This window comes from Polypterus senegalus, chromosome 13, assembly GCF_016835505.1.
Source record: "Polypterus senegalus isolate Bchr_013 chromosome 13, ASM1683550v1, whole genome shotgun sequence".
NCBI lineage: Eukaryota > Metazoa > Chordata > Cladistia > Polypteriformes > Polypteridae > Polypterus > Polypterus senegalus.
In genome coordinates this window covers 13,303,739-13,327,527 of record NC_053166.1, presented here as the reverse complement: position 1 = coordinate 13,327,527, position 23,789 = coordinate 13,303,739, and the positions used below count along the sequence as shown (strand labels likewise).

Below are 23,789 nucleotides of genomic sequence, written 5' to 3'. Positions count from 1 at the left end.
GCAGCTGAAGAACATCTTGATAGGCAGTTGTTGGCGCTGTCTTTTAATATGCGTGAGGAGGCTTTTGTAGGGTATTGCCATCTTTAATCATATCCAAGAGTTTCACCTTCTCCTGGATAGTAAGCATCTTTCTCCGGCACTTAGTTTTATTGTCAGAAGGCTTAGAAAAAGCAGCACGTTTAGGAGCCATCGTGGGGCTTAGTTAAAAGTTCTCAGAAAGTGCATGCGTAGTGACGTAAGCGTGTATGCGAAAAAATCGCGATAGAGTGAAGCCGCAAAGTTGATGCGTGATATAGCAAGGGATCACTGTATATTAAAAATAGCAGCAGCCCCAGCACTGACCCCTGCTGGACACCACTCTTAATGTCATCTAATTCTGATGAGGTTCCTCTCATCGACACCGTCTGCTTTGTGTGTCTGAGCCAATTCTGCACTTTAAAAGATGGGGAGTCACTTTTCCCGGAAATCCCAGGCATACCACACTACTCAGTCCCAGGTACAAAATAAAGATTTTTATTTTCACAAAATCTGTGGTGGGCTGGTGCCCCGCCCGGGGTTTGTTTCCTTGCCTTGCGCCATGTGTTGGCTGGGATTGGCTCCAGCAGACCCCCGTGACCCTGTAGTTAGGATATAGCGGTTTGGATAATGGATGGATGGATTTTCACAAAATATCTCAAACACAGGTCAATCCACAATCTTTCAATCCACAGTCCTCACTTTCCTCCTCCAGGTGAGTTTTTCTTTCTGCTTCCCAGCTCTGACTCACCGGAGGAGGATGGACGGCTCGCTTTTATGTGAGACCCAGGAGTACTAGCTGTACTGAGGCATAACCCGATGGAAACACTTCCAGATCGGACAGAAGTCTCCTGAAGCAGGGAGACCTACCAGGCATACCTAAGGATCCTGCCAGGGTTGTTCCTTGGGACTACGATACCCATAAATCCCAGTGGGTGTCCTTACTGGGTCCACGCAAGAAGAGCGCTGCCATCTGTAGTACTGTGGGAGGAATTACCCTGGATGCACCAACTCACCATCCTTATCCATTAACTTATCCCTTTGTAAGGGGTGTTGCTTCCATTCCATCTCGTTCGAGTTATACCTCCTTCCATTATGGCATCCCAGCTAGGAAAGAATCCAGCCTAGTACTCACAGCACCCATCTACACACCACACTACACCCTGTACTCCCACTTCTTTTAGTTTGATGCCCAACCTCTCATATGGCACTTCATCAAATGCTTTCTGTAAGTCAAGATAAATAATCTCATCTGCTCCACTCTGGTCATATAATTTTGTTGCTTCCTCATAGAATTCTAGCATGTTAGTAAAACACGACCTCCCTCTTATTCCCCCTATTATTTGATATAAATGCTTTGTGATGATGCTGTTGGTGAAAGGTGAACAAAACAAGCATTAGCTAGCTGTTTTAACTATGAGTAAATTAGATAAACTTTATTAAGAAAATTCAGAATTTCTTAGAAAGTGTCCTAAAATATGATGCACCACTCAGACATGCTACAAAATTTTCAAAGCCTGTCGGAATCCACTTTCTTGTTTGAAAATGTCAATTTTCTGCTTATTGTTCACTTAGAACAGGGATCTAAACTCCAGTCCTGGAGGGCCTCAGTGGCTGCAGGGTTTTCATTCTAACCATCTTCTTAATTAGTGAGCCATTTTTGCTGCTGATTAACTTGTTTTCCCGTAGAGTTAATTGACATGACTGAGACCCCTTAGTTCAGAGATCTCCAGTCCTGGAGGGCCGCAGTGGCTGCAGGTTTTCATTCTAACCGTTTTCTTAATTAGTGACCTAAATTAGTGCTAATTAGCTCCTTTTCCATTCTTTTTAATTGACTTGTTTTTTAAGATTTGTTCCCCAGAATTTCTTCATCGTTCCTCTGAGTTGCTTCATTTCTTTCTTTAAACAGAAATGAAATGTGAAGTGAGGGAGCCAGCAGAAGACCAGCTAAGTCAGGGCCTCAAACTCCAACCAGTTGCTCAATTAGGCGCCAGTCTCGTTGTTAATTAAACTCGTTCTTTAATTCCATGGCTGCTCTCATTGCGCAATAGCAGACATTTCTGAAATTGTTGATTTTTCTTTACTTTTCTAAGAGCGCTGGTGAAATGTTTTGTGGACCTGAGCAGATCAACATTCCTAAGACCTTCACCTTTCTTTGTTTTCAGATATTGTATGATGATCACAGTCTGCTGGTCGTGTTCTGGTTAATTTTGTATCTCATTATTGTTTGGCTGCTAATTAAGGAAAAAGAAACAAATTATTGGGCAAGTCAATTAAAATGAATTCAAAAGAAATCAATTACAGTGATCCCTCCTCGATCGCAGGGGTTGCGTTCCAGAAAGGTTAAAATCCGCGAAGTAAAACCCATATGTTTATATGGTTATTTTTATATATTTTAAGCCCTTATAAACTCACCCACACTCTTATAAACATTTCCAGCACAGTTATACAGCATAAACCCTTTATATTCTCTTAGATATTAGGTAAGATTCGTTGAAATTATGTATGTAAACACACTGTTTATATACAGTAAAACCTAAATGTTATTTTAAAGATATCGAGCGTCTCCGATATCACATATGTTACAGACATTACGATAGACAGGCCACCAGCAATAAATACATACAATGCAAGAAAAATTGTATACAGTAAAATGTGTGTACAGTTACACTAAACGTACATACATGTACTAAGTATGTAGAAAATTAGTTATGGATACTCACCAACAGTGACACGACGACTTGTCCGATAACGATGAGTTTAATTTTAACAAAGGAGAGCGTTACAGCTCTTCTAAAGGAGCCTCTTCAGGCGACTGTGTAGCACCGCCGTTGTCATCTGGAGTTTCTTCTTCCACTGAAGACGTACTAGGCGGTGTTTTACGGGTAAGGAACATTGTGATGGGCAGTTGCTGGCGCTGATTTTTCATTTGTGTAAGCAGCTTTTTATACACTTCCGTGGCGTCGTCAAGAACATTTCTAAATTGCAAAGAACGAATCATTTGCGGGTCCCATTCTTCAACCGATATCTGGAGATCTTTTGCCATTCGCAGAATGGTCGCGAGATGCTTGAGAGTTAGGTCGGTGTCTTCTTCCTGTGCTGGGTCCTCTTGTTCCTTATCTACCTCGCTCGCTGACTTGGTTATCTTAGCCAAATCTTCGTCGCTCAGTGTCTCGGAATGGGCATCGAGCAGCTCATTGACGAAACTTAACTCTTTACACAGCGAAATACGTTGATGCTGAATGAGCGAGGCGAGATTTCCTGGTTAACACAACGCGGACTTGAATTCTGCATTCCGCTGCTGAGCCAATAAGCTCCCAGGAACTTAACCGCGTGCTCTGATTGGGTAGCTTCTCAGCCATCCGCCAATAGTGTCCCTTGTATGAAATCAACTGGGCAAACCAGCTGAGGAAGCATGTACCAGAAGTAAAAAGACCCATTGCCCGCAGAAACCCACGAACCAGCGAAAAATCTGCGATACATATTTATATATGCTTACATATAAAATCCGCGATAGAGTGAAGCCGTGAATGTCAAAGCGTGATATAGCGAGGGATTACTGTAGCAGCAAAAACAGGTCACTGATTAAGAAAAGGGTTAGATTGAAAACCTGCAGCCAGTGCAGCCCACCAGGACTGGAGTTTGAGATCCCTGAACTAAGGGGTCTGAGTCACGTCAATTAACACAAAGGCAAAATAAGTTAATCAGCAGCAAAAATGGCTCACTAATTAAGAAAAGGGTTAGAATGAAAACCTGCAGCCCCTGAACTAAGGGGTCTGAGTCACGTCAAGTAACACAAAGGCAAAATAAGTTAATCCTCATGTATAACGCCGCCACTGCGCCCACCAGGGCCTCAGAACTCGCTCGCACTATAACATGGCGTAAGCACAAAAGCGAAATGTGCTTACGCACAGAAAAATCCAGATGCAGGAATCTGTGCGTACTCCAACTTCCACGTTCTTCCGCTACATAAATCCCGATCAGCGTGAAAACTAACGCTCGTGCACGCGCATTATGTAACACCCCAAATCCTCCCAGAATTACGCCTATTTGAATATGCAAATCAATATAAATCGCCCTTAAGCGCAGCCTTCTGTGAAAAGACAATGGGAAAAGCACAGGGAAAATATAAGAATTTCAGCGAATACCAAGTGGAGGCAAAGGAAAAACATACTATTTGTTCAAATAAACCGTGGTATAATCAACAAAAGGAAGTTGATCGAGTGACATAGCGTGTTGGAGAAACTTGAAAGCTCACATTCACAAAATCGCACAGTGCCGGAAATAAAAAAGAAGTCACATATCAAAGTCGCCGTGAAAAGCCGAGTTGTAAGCCCACTGTCTGAGTGTCATATGAAAGCTTATTAGGGTACAGAGAAAAAGGCACACGGTGGGGAAAAAGCACAAAATGTCAACTTCAATCTCGACATTTCCACTTTAATCACGTAGTTTATTTTGTCATTTAGTAGAACATCATAAACTTCATCTTAAAATCGTTTAATTAAGCAGTTTCTCAAATCACATCGTAATTAAAGTAGCACGTTAAATGCTTTGTTTTGTATTTGATCTTCTACTGTATGTGATCTATGTGTGTGAATCACTACTTGCTTCTTAAACTGGCTCTCTTCCTCCAACTGGACACAGAGTCCATTACATTTGTGATATTACAGCTCTCTGAATAACTAAAATACTGAGATGTATACGTGATGTCATTTTCATGATGATAGGAGTTAAAGAACGTTTGTGCTCATGACACAAGCATTTAACTTTTGCGAAATTTGTCGCTGTGTTTTAGCTGTGTTGTTATTTTCTCTTTCTGTTTTATATTCAATATATATTGGCGTGGCTGCCACTGCAGTCCTTGCTTTTCTTTCCCCAAGTAACCGATTGCCACACAATCAGCTCTGTAATAGACGTTAAGCCATCTGTAAGCTTAGCCCGATTCTTCAAAACGCTTAAAGAACATTGAAATATCTTCGTAGTACATGTTTAATTATTCTATCCTTAACGACACTCCCAGTGAAGAATATAGATTATTTAAATGAAGTTAAAGTTTTATGTGTATAATTTAACAAACATATTTTGCTGCATTTCACCTTAAAATGATATCGTCATCATATGTAAATACGCTTTATAAAGTGGCTCAGGTTGTGAGATATTATAACTGTAGTGCAAGTTTACAGTGGGTGATTGTACTTATAAGTACAAACAGTTCTACAAGGAGCAATTGATTGAGTGCATTTAAAGTTCTTGGGATTAAACTGTTTCTGAACCGCGAGGTCCGTACAGGAAAGGCTTTAAAACATTTTGCAGTGGCTGAGACAGCGTGTCCTTAAAGCTGTATACTGATAATTCTCTTTCCGATCAGCTGCTGCTGTGATTCACACTCAGATACAGTGATATAAATACTCTGAGAGGTGCAGTGAGAGTAATATGGAAAAAGATGATCCGCTGTGGCAACTCCTAACGGGAGGAGCTGAAAGAAGAAGAAGAAGAAGAAGGAGAAGTGAGAGTAACAACGCTAAAGCAGTTATGGTATTTGGAATACTATGGCTGTTCCCTGGACCATTATATTGTTACGAGTTAATTACAATCAGATGCATTACACTAATAAACAATATGCGGTTAGTTTCTGTGTATTTATAAAGCCACGTCATGAAAATAATGAGTAATCACACAAGAACAGTAGCACTGCTTTGACGCTGGGTGCCGCCAGTTTGCAAAACCGAGCGGAGAACTTGCATACGACAAGGCATGAGGTACCGTGGAAAAGTGCGTGGCTTTACGCCAAGTGTAGGTTTTATACATCGCGATTTGAACGTGGAAAAGTTCTTACGCAACATTTCTGTGCATACGCACCGTTTATACATGAGGCCCCAGGACTGGAGTTTGAGATCCCTGAACAAAGGCAAAATAAGTTAATCAGCAGCAAAATGGCTCACTAATTAAGAAGATAGTTAGAATGAAAACCTGTGGCCCACCAGGACTGGAGTTTGAGATCCCTGATTTAGATTCAGATCTGATGACATGTACACTTTCTGTAGTAAAATATGAATTGTCACGTACCCGCCCACTGATGCGTTTTGATGGCTGGAAACAATTGGCTGTCAAAGCAGAGCCATCTTGAGTGCTTACTGACAGATCGGATCATAAATTCTCTGTACTGGAATAACATTTTATTTTATTCTTTTTTTCTTCTTGTTTTCCAGCAATTACAAGTGGTGCCTCTCTTTGGAGACATGCAGATAGAACTTGCCAGATACATTAAGACCAGTGCTCACTATGAGGAAAACAAATCCAAGTGAGTGCAAGCCGTAATGTACCTTGGCTTCAGCCGCTTCTGTCTTGTTAAGTGCACAGGGCTCTCTGAACATGTTTTGTTTATTGCGCTTGTCTGTGAACAAATAATGTCCAGAGCCTCTAAGCACATGAATTTTGATCCTATAAGGTTTCCTGTCAGCACCTGAAGGTAAATATACAAGACGCTGCTGAGGAAATTGTGTTACTCTCATATAAGATTCCTGCGGGGTTACACCATCTTCTCAGCAGTTTCGCTCAGTTATCAGTTTATGTTTTATTTTGAAGCACATCTGGGATTTTTTTGTAACACTTTACTGTATTCTGAATCTGACTGATCAGTTTATGTCGACCAGTTCATGATTTTGTGTTCTTGCTAATGCTATACCTCAGTGGTGGTGTTCTCTTCATTGGTTACAGTTTTGGGTCTTTAATAAACTGAAATGAAAGCTGACATCTCCTTCCCACAGACTAAAATGGGTTTTTTTCAAGTTGTGGTGCGCCATGGAAATCGTAGTGTGGCGCACCTGAGAAGAGACCAGCTCTGCAGAGACCTGTCTGAGGAGGACAGAGCCACCTGGAGAAGCTGGCATTAAGGCAGCTCCATGATCGCCATGTTGGAGCACTTCAGATGTGTCTCCTGACTTGCTTTAGTCCGTCTGCCCTGGTTGTGTGTGGTCACCAGCAGGTGTCACAGGTTTGGTGGCTGGGTGGGGTATACGAGTTGCTTCTGAGGCACAGGGGGGTGGGCAAAGGGACGAAGCAGCTGGGAGGTACCACCAAAGTGCTCACTAAGTCTCAGGAATTTTTTAGCGGCCTCAGTTGAGCACGTATACGAGATACAATGTGCTTGTGCTTAGTAAAAACAGCAGGCGCATTTCCATTAACCTCCTTAGCATTAGACCCGAGCGTCACTTCGGCTGTGATAATAATGTTACCCCTTAAACCGCCACATACTTGGGGGTTAATGCACCCCGGGACCCAAATATTTTTTGCTGCACTTTTTAAGTAATCGTCACAATTCACCAAGAACGGAACCCATATTTTTTTCATGCAAAGAGCATCACAATTACTGCAACGCTGATCATTTTACACACTGCCAATGAGCTGTAAAAACTACTGGAAGAATCTATTATGATATGTAGAAGGTGCAACTGACACCACTGATGAGATTCAGTAAATCACCAAGCCAACTGCTCTTGAACTCGCTGCACACAAACACAGAGAGGCCAACGCTGATGACTGCAGGCAAGTCTAGTGCAGCGGCTGAATCTCAGGAACAGTGATGCTGATTCACTAGGGGGCGCCAGTTGTCAGGAGCTGGCTGCTCAATGAATGTATGGTACTGACTGATCAGCTCCGGCGTGCTGGCAAATTACTCACTTGTTAAGCGACTATAGGCGCTCACATTGTTTTAGGGGGTGGGGGGGATGAACACACACTAAGGAGAAGCGGTCGGATCATCTGCTGGCTTTCTGCTGCTGGCGAGCTGCGTGTTCTGCTTGTCGCTTGTCGCTGTTTTAAGATCTGGGAGCACATGAAGTGTGTCTGCCAAAAGCATTCCTACAACTGCAAGGTTAGATGTCCGTGAACTTGTTTTAAATGTTGTCTCACTGTCTTGTCTCGCATGACGTTAAAGTGTCTCTCACAGGACGTCAAATTGTCTTCCGAGAAGATCACGTCTCGTCTCCCTCCCAAGATTTTTTTTTTTTATATAATAGAGAGAAATGCAATGCTAAGGAGGTTAATGCACGATTTGAAATTGCGAAACAAAGAAACAGTAACGGAAACGTGTGAATTTCGAAAAAAGTCTCAAAAATTGCAAAAATGTTTATACGCACGCTTGAGGTGGTTTTTCAGGCGATTCGAGAAAGCAATGATTCGCAAAACTGTAATGGAAACATTCTTTTAAATTTTTAAAATTTTTCAAATCCTTGGCATCGCCGGCGCAGCCGCGAGTGGCAGCCATTCCAGCAGCTCCGTGTATGACTTTATCTTTTTACCTTTTTTCTCTATTTTTCTCTATTTCACTGATCACTTCTACCACTTTCTTTTATGTGGAATTGCTCCCTGGACACTTTTAACTGCTTTGACTATTTGACATGGATTTTTACATACCGAGACTCGCCTATTCAAGTAGCCAACGTAAAGCACTGAGAAGAAATGCCCACGCCAGTGTGGTTCCCTATTTACCTGACGAGGTAAGAAGACGATATCGTGGGAGCCAAGCCGGCGCTAAGATAAAAGATAAGATAAAAGCCAAGCAGCTTGCGAGAAAATGGCGCTATAAACCATTGGTGCCTTCTGTGATCCTTGGAAATTTTTGTGAATTTCTCCTTGGGATTAATAAAGTATCTATCTATCTATCTATCTATCTATCTATCTATCTATCTATCTATCTATCTATCTATCTATCTATATATATAGTGCCTTTCATATCTATCTATCTGTCTATCTATCTATCTATCTATTATATAGTTCCTTTCATATCTATCTATCTATCTATATAGTGCCTTTCATATCTATCTATCTATCTATCTATCTATCTATCTATCTATCTATCTATCTATCTATCTATCTATCTATCTATCTATCTATCTATTATATAGTTCCTTTCATATCTATCTATCTATCTATATAGTGCCTTTCCTATCTATCTATCTATCCTTTCATATCTATCTATCTATCTATCTATCTATCTATCTATTATATAGTGCCTTTCATATCTATCTATCTATCTATCTATTATATAGTTCCTTTCATATCTATCTATCTATCTATATAGTTCCTTTCATATCTATTATATATCTATCTATCTATCTATCTATCTATTATATAGTTCCTTTCATCTATCTATATATCTATCTATCTATCTATTATATAGTTCCTTTCATATCTGTCTATCTATCTATCTATCTATCTATCTATTATATAGTGCCTTTCATATCTATCTATCTATCTATCTATCTATCTATCTATTATATATTGCCTTTCATATCTATCTATCTATCTATCTATCTATCTATTATATAGTTCCTTTCATATCCATCTATCTATCTATCTGTCTATCTTATAAACTTAGTATCACTGCTGAAATCCTACTGTTTCCATAAGGCATGTCAGATATTAAAAGGAAGTTGCTACTTTGAAAGCTCAGCCAATGAGAAACAAAAATCCAAAGAATTAAGAGGGGTTCCCAAACTTTTTCATATGACTGTATTTCAGTCACACTATGTATAGAAATGACAATCATTTTTCTTGATGGCCCTCCCATTTCATGCCTCCGTAATGTTTGGGATAACTGGCATCACAGGTGTCTGCGATTCCTCAGGTGGGTTTCATGGCTTCATCAGATACCTCGGCTTGCTTCTACCCTTTGGAGTCTGGAGTCGCCATTGTTCAACATGAGGACAAGAGCTGAGCCATTGGAAGTCAAAGAAGACATCGTGAGGCTGAAAACGCAAGAATCAAACCATTGGAGACATCAGGAAAACCCGAGGATCACCAAAATCAACTGTCTGAAAAATCATGAAGAAGAATTAACGCACTGGTGGGCTCAGTAATCACAAAGGGACTGGTAGGCCAAGGAAGACCTCCACTGCTGATGACAGAAGAATCCTCACTATGATAAAGAATAAGCCCCCAGTGCCTATGCAACAGATCAGAAACGGTCTTCAGGGGGCCAATGTGTGTGTGTCAGAGACAACTATCAGCAGAAGACTTCAGAACAGAAACACAGAGGCCATTCTGTAAGATGCAAACCACTAGTTAGCTACAAAAACAAAAAGGCCAGATTACAAGCCCTTCAGGATTCTGGAGAAAGTGGACAGACGAGACAAAGATGAACCTGATCATTGTGACGGAGAGAGCAGAGTGTGGAGCCCAAAAGAAACCGCCCAAGATCCAAAGCAGACCACCTCATCTGTTAAACATGGCGGTGCTGGGGGTGTTATGGCTTGGGCATGTATGGCTGTCACAGGTCCTGGACCTCTTCATTGCTGACAGAACTGCTGACGCCAGTGGCACAATGAGTTCTGAGGCGTGTAGAAACATCTGATCTGCTCAAGTGCCAGTAAAGGCCCCCAAATTCAGTGGACGGCACTTCATCGTACAAGATAATGAGCCAAATAGACTGATGGGGCAACACAGGAGTTTATCAAAGATAAAAAATGGAAAATTCTCAAATATCCAAGTCAATCACCTGATTTCAATTAAACTGAGTAGGACTTGCATATGCTGAAGAGAAAACTCAAAGGGACAAGCCCCCCGAAACAAGCAGGAGCTGACGATGGTGGCATTAGAGGCTTGGCAGAGCATCACCAGAGAAGTCCCTCCGCACCTGCTGATGTCTGTGAATCGCTGACTTCAAGCAGTCATTGCCTGTGAGGGATACGCGACAAATAACTGAATATGACAACATCTTTAATAGACCTGCCATTGCTGTGTCCCAAACATTATGTTACCCAGAAATCAGGGGACTGTGTAGGAAAAGTGTTGTGTGACCGAAATGTCTGCTAATCCCCTCAACTGAGAGCCTGCAATGTGCAATTTAATCGCAATGTCTAAATTGTTGGATGTGTAATTTTAAGCTGTGGAGCTGAGGGGGAAATCAAGGAAAAATGTGTCCCAAACATTACGGAGTGCACTGTAAATTTAAAATCAGTCATTTCAAGCAGTAATGGCTATTATAAACGCTATTAGTTGCTTGGCTATATTTTAAAAATAAATTTAATGGTATCTTGATAATATAAGGTATCAGTTTCTATCAAAAGCATGAAACATGAAAGCCCCAAACTTTTGACTGGTAGTGAATGAGCTTAGTGCTTTGTAAATGGGATCCTATTACACTGGCGGCAGAGTCACAAAATACATTAAATTCACGTTGTGATAGCTCTGTGCACATTTCGAATACTAAGATTTATATTGTCATTATATTTTCTTGATGAAATTCAGGGAAGCATTCTGGAAGGACTCAGACCACACACGGCAAACAAGGTTTGGGGGCAGCCACCCATATACCTGAAATTGGCTGTCAAAAAGAGAAGATTTGATATCACAGGTCTTTAAAGACATCAGAACAAAAACATGGCGGTTATATAGCTGGGCAGGGGAAATGACGTCATCCGGGCAGGAAGCAGAAGTGATGTCGCCCAGGCAGGAACTGGAAGTGATGTCATCCGGGTAGGAATCAGAAGTGATGGTATTGGGCCCGGGACTGGAAGTGATGTCATTGAGCCCAGGCATAATTTCCTGTGTTTGGTCTGGAGAGGAAAAATAGAAAGGATCAATGCACTCTGCCATCTCTTGGTCCAGCATGGAATTATCCTATTTTGAGCCCATTAGCTGCCTCCCATGCACACGTCTGTGACAGCATTTATAATAAAGTAAGACATTTTGTCGATCCCTCCATCTGTTTTCTAAACCTGCTTTATCCTGAGCAGGGTCATGGGAGAGTGCTGTAGCCTATCATAGTAAGCACAGGGCAGTCCCAGGATAGGGAACCAGTCCATCGCAGGGCAAACACACACACACACACACAGAAACACAGCACATTGTTAAACCAGAGTCAGTCTTTTACCGCCAGTCCTTCTAATTTGCATGGCTTTGGACTATGAACATTAGAACAATGTAGATGAGAACAGGCCATTCAGCCCAACAAAGCTCCCCAGTCCTATCCACTTATTTCTTCCAAAAAAATATCAAGTCAGGTTTTGAAAGTCCCTAAAGTCTTACTGTCTACCGCACTATTTGGTCGCTTATTCCAAGTGTCTATCGTTCTTTGTGTAAAGAAAAACTTCCAAATGTTTGTGTGAAATTTCCCCTTCACAAGTTTTTAACTGTGTCCCCGTGTTCTTGATGAGATCATTTTAAAGTCACCGTCTCAATCCACTGCACTAATTCCCTTCATAATTTTAAACACCTCAGTCAGGTCTCCTCTTAATCTACTTTTGCTTAAACTGTAAAGGCTCAGCTCTTTTAATTAGGGTTAGGCTTAGGGTTGGGGTAGGGGATAATAACCCGAAGATTATTATCCCTCTAATGCATTGGTACACAATCTCCATTTATAAAAAATTTTTTTTATTTTAAAGTAAGGGTCCATCCTATGAATTATAACATCATCAATAAAGTTAAAAATCTATCAAAGTGTCCTAAAATATTTTAAAATAATTTATAAATAGTCCCATAAATTACTATAAAAATATTTTTACAAATCCTTATTACCGAATCGAGGGTTTAAACTTATAAATACCCCCCATTCCTCAACATATAAAAGAATATTTAAGATAAGTAATAAAGTAGGACTATTAAATATGTTTTTGAAAAATAAGATATATAAAAGAACACTAAAAACAAAACAGACAGCCACTTAAAATGATAATACTATTTTTATTAAAACCCAAACACTATACAATAAATATATAATTAAAATTATAAGCCCTGCCGACCAAGATAATTTCCCTATTACAAAATATATATCTAAAAAACAAAAGGGAAAAGGAGGGATAAAAAGGGGGGCAAAGAGAAAAGGTTGGAGAGGGGAAAGGAAAAGTTAGGACAATAATAGGAATAAATAATTAGACTACACATACAACAAAGAAAAAACAACAAAAATAACTACTATACCATTCAAACTACTAGGCTTAGGGTTAGGCTTAGGGTTAGGGTTAAATTACCCACGCTTTCACTTCCGTAATGAGCCAACATCCTTCGCTGAATTTCAGAAGGCTTCACTCCCTCTGCCCAAAAAAACCTCACAACCTCAACAATGGTGCAATCTTGTCCAAGTTCAGTTAACCTTGATTTGACTAGACCAGCGTTTCCCAAACTCGATCCTGGGGTCCCCCTTTGGCTGCAGGTTTTTGTTCCAACCATATTCACAGTCTGTGATAATCATCGATAACAACTGATCTCATTTACTCTTCTCTTATTCTGCATTCAGAAAAACACAACAGTATGGTTTTTATATTTATAAGACATTTTGAAAAATGTTTATTTTTTTCTAAACCTAGAAATACTTAATTCTCTTTTGTTGTTTTCCTATTATTTTCCCATTTTCCTGTTTAGTCATTTAACCCTAATAGTGACAATTGGCAACTAGTATAGCAGACACCCAGGATGATGAAAGCAGCAACGACTTCAATGTCAGACCCGCTAGTTAGTGAATAATCAATTAAATAACCAGAACACCTGGAAAATCAGAATACAATTAGGTTAAAATACTGTTAAAAACTACATACTCCCCATATAACTGCTTATTACATTTTAATAAAAATCTACCAAGCATAGTTTATAATTTCTACATTGATTCCAAAACACAGAAACTGGGAAATAAGGACTCACTTAATTAGGATAAGAGTCCAATGAAAAATGGAAGTTGGTTGGAACAAAAACCTGCAGCCACAGGGGGTCCCCAGACCGAGTTTGTGAACCACTGAACTAGACTAACGGCAGAGCGCTGTGTGTATTCAAAGGTGTGTTCAAATTACCCATAAGCCATCACAAACGTGTTGCACTGCGTCAGCTTCTGTCTGCTGCCGTTACCACGTAATTATTTTCCAAATTGCTTTTACTTTTAAATTTACACTCAAAACTTATCTTATGTTTGATGGCAGAGTTCTTTCTGATGTGGTTTTAATGTTATGTAGTGGTCTTTCTGTAGAACCTGATGACCAACCACATTCCCCACCTTGAACAACAAAAACTGAATTAAATTGAACTGAATTGACTTGAAATTGTACATTCTCATTTTAGGGTCAAACATGTTTATTAAATTATATGTTTGTATTTAATATGCACATACGTTTTAGAAATGTTCATGCAGAAATGTCCCCTCGAACTCTCCTCCCTTTGTACTCCTATCTTACAGAAGAACGCATCAACCATGTTTTAGCCCCACGTTCCCCAGCCTTTTTCCTGTGGCGGCACACTAACTGAAAACATCCCAAGGCACACTGTCACTAGCCGCGTTTCCATTGCAGTTATGTGCGAAACAGAAACGACACTTCCGAAAAGTTGACAAAACACATATGTGAATTGTCTGGTGTTTCCATTGAGTCATTTCATACTAATAAAGCTTGTTTTGTCAGCTCTTTTAATCTTTCGTCATAACTCATTCCCTGTAGCCCTGGAATCAGCCTAGTCGCTCTTCTCTGGACCTTTTCTAGTGCTGTTATGTACTTTCTGGAGACCAAAACTGCCCCTAGGACTCCAGATGAGGCCTCACCAGTTTGTTATAAAGCTTGAGCAGAACCTCCTGTGACTTGTACTGCACACATCAAGGCGCTATATAACCTGACATTCTGTTAGCCTTCTTAATGGCTTCTGAACACTGTCTGGAAGTTGATAGCTTAGAGTCCACTATGACTCCTAAATCCTTTTCATAAGGTGGACTCTTGATTTTTCGACCTCTCATTGTGTATTCAAACCTCAAATACTTTACATTTACTGGCATTAATTTTCATCTGCCACAAATCTGCCCAAGCCTGTCTGCTATCCAAGTCCTTCTGTAAAGATATAACGGATTCCAAATTATCTCCAAATCCACCTATCTTGGTATCATCTGCAAACTTAACCAGCTTTTTACTTATATTCCTATCTAAATCATTTATATATATTAAAAATAGCAGCAGCCCTAGCACTGACCCCTGCTGGTCACCACTCTTAACATCGGCCAGTTCTGAAGAGGTTCCTCGCACCATCACCCTCTGCTTCCTGTGTCTGAGCCAATTCTGCACCCATCTACACACATCACCCTGAACTCCCAGTTCTTTTAATTTGATGCCCAACCTCTCATGTGGCACCTTATCAAATGCTTTCTGAAAGTTCAGATAAATAATCTCATCTGCTCCACTCTGGTCACATCCCTTTTTGAATTCCAACATGTTAGTAAAACACGACCTCCCTCTTCTGACCCCATGTTGACTGTTCCTAATAACTCCTGTCCTTGCCATGTGTTGCTCAATATTATATTAATAATTCCTTCCATTAATTTTCCTGTCATGCATGTTAAGGTTACTGGCCTATAGTTGCTTGGATCTGCCCTGTCACCCTTTTTATATAATGGGATGATATTTGCCATTTTCCAGTCCTTTGGAATCTCCCCAGTGTGCAATGACTTCGTAAAAATATGTGTCAAGAGTTTATATCTGTACTCGCTGGCCTCCATAACAACTCAAGGGTAAATATTATCTGGTCCCGGTGATTTGTTTGATTTCAGCCTGTAGTCTGAACGGAGGAAACCAGCACACCACATTTTATAGATAAATTGTTTAATTCATTTCACTTAGATGGTTTATAATTACAAATATTAAACTTTTGAAAAATCAGTGTTTCTCCTCCATGCTCCCTGGTTGCTTCCGGGGGCCTCTTGAACCGTCGATAGTTATAAACCCGAGATGAGCTGGTCAAATGAGTGCAGACATGCATCAAGTGTTTTTATTAAAATAGATGATCCAATACACAATGGGCAGTCGCAAAATCGAGAGTCCACCTTATGAGAAGGATTTAGGAGTCATAGTGGACTCCAAACTATCAACTTCCCAACAGTGCTCAGAAGCCATTAAGAAGGCTAACAGAATGTCAGGTTATATAGCGCCTTGATGTGTGGAGTACAAGTCCAAGGAGGTTCTGCTCAACCTTTATAATGCACTGGTGAGGCCTCATCTTGAGTACTGTGTGCAGTTTTGGTCTCCAGGCTACAAAAACTACATAGCAGCGCTAGAAAAGGTCCAAAGAAGAGCGACTAGGCTGATTTCAGGGCTACAGGGGATGAGTTATGAGGAAAGATTGAAAGAGCTGAGCCTTTAGAGTTTAGGAAAAGAAGATTAAGAGGTGACTGAAGTGTTTAAAATTATGAAGGGAATTAGTCCAGTGGATCGAGACTTGTATTTTAAAATGAGTTCATCAAGAACACGGGGACACAGTTGTTAACTTGTTAAGGGTAAATTTCGCACAAACATTAGGAAGTTTTTCTTTACACAAAGAACGATAGACACTTGGAATAAGCGACCAAGTAGTGTGGTAGACAGTAAGACGTTAGGGACTTTCAAAACTCGACTTGATGTTTTCTTGGAGGAAACAAGTGGATAGGACTGGCGAGCTTTGTTGGGCTGAATGGCCTGTTCTCATCTAGATTGTTCGAATGTTCTAAAAAATAAGTAATACTAAAAAAAAAACAAATGGATTGACCCCCAAGTTAAAAATCCACAGATACGAAGGACGTTCAAAAAGTTTGCGCACTTTTATATTTTTGTTGGAAACGGTGAAGGCAGGAGGAGTGGTGATTGGTCGTGTCTGTGAGGGTCATGTGACTAGTTTTGTCTGGCAAGCCGGCTGCCCTTGCAGTTTAGTTAAAGAGTTGTCAACCTGTGGTGATGATGGCTGCCAAACTTAGAAACTGCACCAAAGAGGAACAGCGTTCTGTCATACGCTTCTTGTGGGCAGAAGGTGTGCTGGGAGCACAAATTCATCTCTACATGTATGTGCTTAGTATGGAGATAAAGTTCTCTCTTGTAGAGTCGTCTATGAATGGATTGAAATGTTTGAAAATGGCCGTACTAGTGTGACGGATGCAGAGCGCCTTGGACATCCAGCTACAGCCAGGTGATGATGATGATGATGTGAAAGCAGCGGTGCATCAGTGGCTGTGTGCTCAACCAAAAACATTTTTTTTGCATTAAAATGTTGGTATGACTCTGGGAAAATTGCATCGCAAAAGGAAGGTAATATGTAGAAAAGGAATGTCATTTTGTAGTGGGGCTACATAGTAATAATGTACGCGACGTGTGTGCTGAATGCGTGTTATTTCCCATTTACTGTTCGTTATGTGTACGTCAGTGACTGTTGTCCCCGTAAGTGCAGAGGGGACGGATGAGGGAGAGAGACTGCAGGATGGAAAGCACCTGTTCACATCCGGTTACATCCGGCTTTTTCTTATTTAAACGATAAGGAGGGAAAGAAAAGGGGAGAGGAGGAAGGAGAAAGACAGAGATTTCATTTAACGACAACGAACCATCATTTCCTGCTATTTTTCACATCCTGCTTTGTATCCAGTTTATTTCTCATTCTGCCAGATTCACTACAGCTCAATCATCGCCAGAAACCCCGGGGTTGGACTTCATTATCCACCATATGCCGAGGAAGCACGGTGAGATTGTTCCATTTATTCGGGAGATTCAAACGTAACCATTTTTTCTTGGTCAGTCATCCGAATTCAGGATAGTAATATACCTGAACTCAAGATCACGTTCATTTTCATTTCAGTATTCATTCATTATTGTTATTTGTGTTTTGTGTTTGTTATACGTTACGGGGAAGGGAGGGTTTGTTATTGTATATAAGGTGTTTTCACGTTGCTGATTTGGTGGAGGGATATACATATCTATATATATATTTTCTACGTGTGGAATTTGCATTTTTTTTTTATTGTGTTTCATTTAATATATTTATACACCTATGCTACATATCTGCTTTCGTGTGCTTGTTTTTAAATCGTCAATTGAGGGGAAAATATTATTTGTTAGAGGTACAGCTTGGTATATGTAGGTTTGCCTCAGTAGTTCATCCAGGCCTTGGAAGTGTAGCTGCCGGCTGGGTAAGGGGTCGGCCATTACAATTTGTTTTTGAAATTCTTAACAAATAAGAGTTAAAAAAAAAAGTGCAGAAACTTTTTGTATATCCCTCTTAAAACCAGAATAAAACAACCCAGTCATCGGGTCCTTGGTTTTTCTCCCTTCACCTGAGCCTCGCACAACTTCCTCTCTCCTGTCTCCCCAGCTCACCCTATGGCTTGCTTAGACACCAACAGCTGCGGTCCTCCTTTCCGTCCCCCGTCTTGGTGTCTGCCACACCTGTCTGAGTCGGATGTCCTCCCATCTTCCTTCTGGCTCTCCAGGTGTCCCTTTGAACCCTATGGACGACTCCACTACTGTCGCACCCGCTCCTCCATTAAGTCAGCGAGTATCGATCCACCCCTAGAGCACCAATCTCTTCTCGGGACTACCAGCTTTTCTGCCTCCTCTTTCAGACACTGGCTTTTGGCTCATTCGCGGTTCACTCGTGGTTCTGTTTGTGTTCCCCATTTCTACCGCGCAGGCTCCTTATATGTTGCCTGATTGGGTGCAGGGGCTGTCCTATACCTACTCCAAGGTGTGAAGGAGGCACCTGACTGACCTGCTCACATTTACAATTGAATGAGCGATCAGCCAAGCACTCCAATCAACCTCGGAGTGGCATATGCGCACACGCACACAACAACAACAACAACATTTATTTCTATAGCACATTTTCATACAAACAGTAGCTCAAAGTGCTTTACATAATAAAGAATAGAAAAATAAAAGACACAATAAGAAAACAAAATAAATCAACATTAATTAACATTGAATAAGAGTAAGGTCCAATGGCCAGGGGGGACAGAAAAAACAAAAAAACTCCAGACGGCTGGACACACACAAACACACACACACACGTGCATCTGCTCTTTTTTTTTAATTAATTTTATTATAATCATTCCATACAAATAGATCAATTTTTACAAAAAATAGGATTGAAAACAAGTCGACCCCCACCCCTGAGAGAGAGAGCATAGCCAATGGGGTAAAACTTAAGGTTTTTAAACATCCCTAAATTGATGAATTTAATAGGGCAATAGAGGTGAATGGGGAAGAAAAAGAAATGAGGAGATAATTGCTTCCTCGTTGCGTTAAGAGCTTATTCTAAAATATTATTGATTAGATCCTGCCAGGTTTTGAAAAAATTCTGTACAGATCCTCTAACTGAATATTAGATTTTTTCCAATTTCAAATAGTATTAAACATCAGTTACCCACTGACTTAAAAGAGGAGAGTTAGAATTCTTCCAGTTTGGCAAAATAAGTCTGCGTGTCAAAAGTGTAGTAAATGCAATCACAGTTTGCTTGTCCTTCTCCACTTTAAACCCATCTGGAAGAACCCCAAACACAGCTGTTGATGGGTTAGGAGGGATTGGGACACCAAGGCTGTCTGAAAGGCACTTCAAAATTTTGGTCCAGAATGATGTTAATTTGGTGCAGGCCCAAAACATGTGACCCAGTGAGGCTGGGACTTGATTGCAGCGTTCGCAGGTTGGATCTTCCTCTGGAAACATTTTAGGCGAGACAGATGTGCTCGACAGATAATTTTGAGTTGAATGATTGTATGCTTTGCGCATATGGAGCTCGAGTGAATTATCTGCATTGCTTCTATCCACTCCTTTTCTGATGTATTGATTAAGAGATCTTTTTCCCAGTGTCCTCTTGGATCTTTTAAAGGGAGGGACTAGAAAATAATTTTATATATTGCAGAGATGGTGTCTAAGTCCTCGAAATTGAGCAATATTTTTTCTGGCATGGAGGAGGGTTATCACACAGTGTTCTAAGGTTGCATTTAGCTTGATTTCACACTTTCTGTTGCGACCAAAAGGGGGTGCCCCAGAGCCCCTGACTCCAAACACAAGTGCATAAACACAGTCAAGGATACAAAGAAAATATTTATTTTACTGGATACCTTCTACAGGTTTTTCTTTCATTGCAAATCACAGTCTCCATTCAGTATAATAATTCCTAAACTCTCCTCCAGACAAGCCTTCTCCCAACTCCCTGAGTGAGGTGGGACGCCTCCTTTTATCCTGGATCCCAGGGACCTGCCAAAGTATTGCATGACGGAAGCACTTCCGGGTCACACGGATGTGTTGCCCATGGCAGGAAGGTCCGCCCCCTGGCACCACCCAAGGTCCCCAACAGCATTGCCCATCCATATTACAAATTCCAAGCAACCCTGCAAATGTCCAAACTGGGAACTTGTCAGCAGAGCCCTGCTCCTCTTGTTCTGCGGGATGAACTGCCATTCATTTGAACAGGATTAAAAATGTAAGATCTTCCCAGATGGGTTGTGCTGCCATTCGTGCACTCCTTCCATTGCAGTTAGTGACATTTCCTCAACCCCAGGTGGAACACCAGTCCACCCCCTTGTACAATTAACACTGTGTTTGAATTGGTGATTGGGAGAAGTGGGGAAGAAAGAAAAGGGAAGGATGATTTTATTGTCCCAGGACAAGGGTGTAGGCTGATGTTTTGGTGGGGCGGACACCACGGAGGCTGAGGTATCTGCTTGCTGGAAAGACATGGCAGATCAGTTAATGTTCCTGAACGTTAAATAAAAGTAATACCAGATGTTGTAAAAAAAAGGTAAATACTTTTTTGGCTAATCTATGAAGTGGAACATATTGGTAAACACAAAGTATTGAATATTTAGCAAAATGGAACTAGTAAGCAAAGTTAATAGACTTAATGGTATACCAATAGAATATATGGAATCCAGCAATATCTTTAAGCATTTTATACCCTGTTGTAGTAGTTCTTCAAGTTACAGATGTGTTGCTTTCAACTTTAGGTGGACGTGTGCTCAGAGTAGCATCAGCCCACAGTACAACCTTTGTGAACAAATGGTTCAAATCAGGGATGATCACATTCGCTTTATCTCTGAACTGGCCCGCTACAGCAACAGCGAGGTAAGCCTTCTCTAAAGTTTCTTGTATCACCAAAATGGCCCAACTGTATCTGAAAAATAATGACATGACGTCGGAGTTTATGCTGCCAATACTGCTGATGGGACAAACATTCATGTGTGTCTGTGACTTTATTGTCATGAAGATGCATGTGATCGCCTTGTGTTTCTTTCTCTGACAGTAGATGGCGCTGTACCAGCGTTTAACCCAACACCGACAGACACGGGTGGCACTGATAAAAACACGGATGTTCTTTATTTATTCTTCACTCGTGTGGAACATCTTCCCCGTTCCCATGAGCACACAACACAGTCCCCAAAGCACAAAACACACCACAATTCTTAGTCCTCTTCTCTCTATCTCCACCACTCCTCTCCAGCAAGCTTCGTCCACTACTGCCCGACTCTGACTCCCCAGAAGAGTGTCTGCTGGCCCCTTATATAGGTCATCTGGAAGTGATCCAGGTGCTTGTTGACCTACTTTCGGCAGCACTTCCGGGTGTGGTGGAAGAACCGCCCAAACGGGCTCAGGAATAGTTGCAGCACGCCCTGGTGGCGCCCCCAGATCCCAACAGGGCTATAACGAACTCAAATTCCCATGAAGCCTTGCAGGAGTCTGACGTACCGCTGCTCTCCAGGGGGTCTGCCATCTAGCGTTCTGGGGAAGGTGATGCTCAGTCCACAATTGCTCCCCTGGTCCTTCCAAGGCAAAAGCGTCCTGGTCGGGGCCCTCCGTGACACGGGCTACTTTCAAAATGCTAACATTCTTCCCCTGAGACGTCCAGTTCTTAACAATTTAGCGAGATTCTTTATCATGGCCGTTCCATTCGCAGGATTTCCTATTTCCAGGTGCATTTCTAGTAGCAGTGCCGCTACTTTTAGATCACCACAGAAGTTCCAGATGTGGTTGTTTTTTGTACACTTTTAATATGAAAGGAAATCACAAAAAGAGGTGATTGCAATGAAACAGCACATGACCGAAAATTTTAAAGGTGATTTTTGTAATCTGTAAGTTACATCTAAAAGTATTGAGGAAGCAAAATCTTTGTTGTCCAGTATTAATATTCTTAACCACTTTAGCGTTACGTTTTTTCTGAAAAAAAATGTAAAAAACATTGAATTTTTTAGCTTGAAAAATTACATTCTTTTATTAAATCTCATCTTTCTACGTAAAATGTGAAAAACACTAAAAGTGCAAAGTTAGTGTAATAAATAATAATATGAAAAGTACACTGCACATGTGCAAGTGATGCGAGACGTGTAGAAATTATAATAATACAAATAATAATATATACGTATGCGAGTGATGCGAGCATCACTTTTGGATTCACCAGAATCCCTTTCAGATTCGCCGACCGTTTCAGTTTCACTGCCTGAAGATAGATTCACCTCATCATCACAGCTAATGAGAGGCGTTTCTTACGAGACGCAATTACGAGACTAGGAGAAGACACGTCTACACCATTGCCCGGGTAACGCTCGAGCCTAACTCTTCCGCAAGATACGCCTATAGCATTGCCAGAGTGAGGCTCAGCTCTAACTCTGTTGCCGTTTTTACAGCCCAAGTAAACCTCCGGTGTTACGTGAGACACGTCTGTACGTTTGCCCGAGTGACACTCGGACTAACGCTTTTAGCGCTGTTTTTAAAACTTGTTTGGGTCTGACACTAAGAAAGTCAACCTGATGCTGCCAATACAGGCCTTGTCCCTCCAGACGCTAAGCTGGTTAAAGTCAATTTGAGAATGATGAGCTAGATTTCTCTTTTTATTCAAGCAAATACAATGTCTAGAATTTAAACTTGTTTATTTGTTTTTACACCAGGTTGTGACAGGATCTGGATTAGACAGCCAAAAGTCAGATGAAGAGTATAGAGAACTTTTTGATTTGGCGCTCCGAGGTCTTCAGCTGCTATCAAAATGGAGTACTCATGTTATGGAAGTGGTAAGTTCTTTTAAAAGGTGTTGCCTTGTAGCGGTCGCGGGGACGCTAAGATTCACACCATCCGAAGACGATGATTTGTTTATTTTATTATGGGAACCCCGGGAACACAACCAACCTTAAGCCAACATGCACACACTTACACACAGAGACACTGTTAGTGGCACAATGAATGAGTAAATAACAAGGAAGTTTATTAATCAAATAATGAAAAAAGAACACACAATATAACCAAAGATATGTAGGTAAAGGCCCTCCCCAGCTCCCCGACGACAATAATAACTTACAACTTTAATAGCAAACAATAAACACTAACAACAATGTCCAAAACAGTCCACTATATTGGGACAGTTGATGATGGATGTGTGAATGTAAACCCTGAACAGAATTCTGAAAGCAATGTAAAGTTTTGTCCTACCAGGTTCCTAATGCGATGTGGGGTTTGAGGTGAGCTGGAGCGCTCCCTTAGACACAAGGAGCTGTTTATGTGCCATACAATAATAGAGCAGGTGATAATACTCTCTATTGTACCCCTGTAGAAACTGGTGAGAATTCTGGTTGGCAAACTTCCTCAGGAAGAACAGTCTTTTGTGTGCTCGGTTAATGAGTTGTTGTGCATTGTTAAGACCAAGTTAGATCCTGATAATGTGGCTTACAAGAGATACAAATTCTCACCTGAGTGTCAATGATCGTTGTTTTCAGTCTTCTGACATTGTCTTTTCTGTGCTTGTTTTTCAGTATTCGTGGAAATTAGTGCATCCAACTGACAAATTCTGTAATAAGGACTGTCCAGGAACCGCAGAGGAATACGAAAGGGCTACCCGCTATAATTACACCAGTGAGGAGAAATTTGCTTTAGTAGAAGTAAGTAATCCTTATTATCTTAATAGTGCTGTCATGAAAATGTTACAGACGGTCAGGAAATGCAGTGTAACTCCTCTGATTCTTTGAAATCAACTCATAACATATTCCAGTGTTCATAAACTGTTTTAAAATGGCCTTTGTCATTGCATGAAG

General features: G+C 40.9%; 1 protein-coding gene across 1 annotated transcript in view; it reads left to right on the top strand.

The window, feature by feature from the left end:
- The window catches only part of cyfip2 (cytoplasmic FMR1 interacting protein 2), a 223,132-nt gene that overhangs the window by 97,211 nt on the left and 102,132 nt on the right, over positions 1-23,789 (top strand). The window contains exons 10-13 of the mRNA XM_039774596.1: positions 6,225-6,316; positions 20,721-20,838; positions 22,656-22,775; positions 23,511-23,636. Coding sequence (XP_039630530.1) covers positions 6,225-6,316; positions 20,721-20,838; positions 22,656-22,775; positions 23,511-23,636 — 456 coding nt within the window. The remainder of the gene's footprint in view (positions 1-6,224; positions 6,317-20,720; positions 20,839-22,655; positions 22,776-23,510; positions 23,637-23,789) is intronic.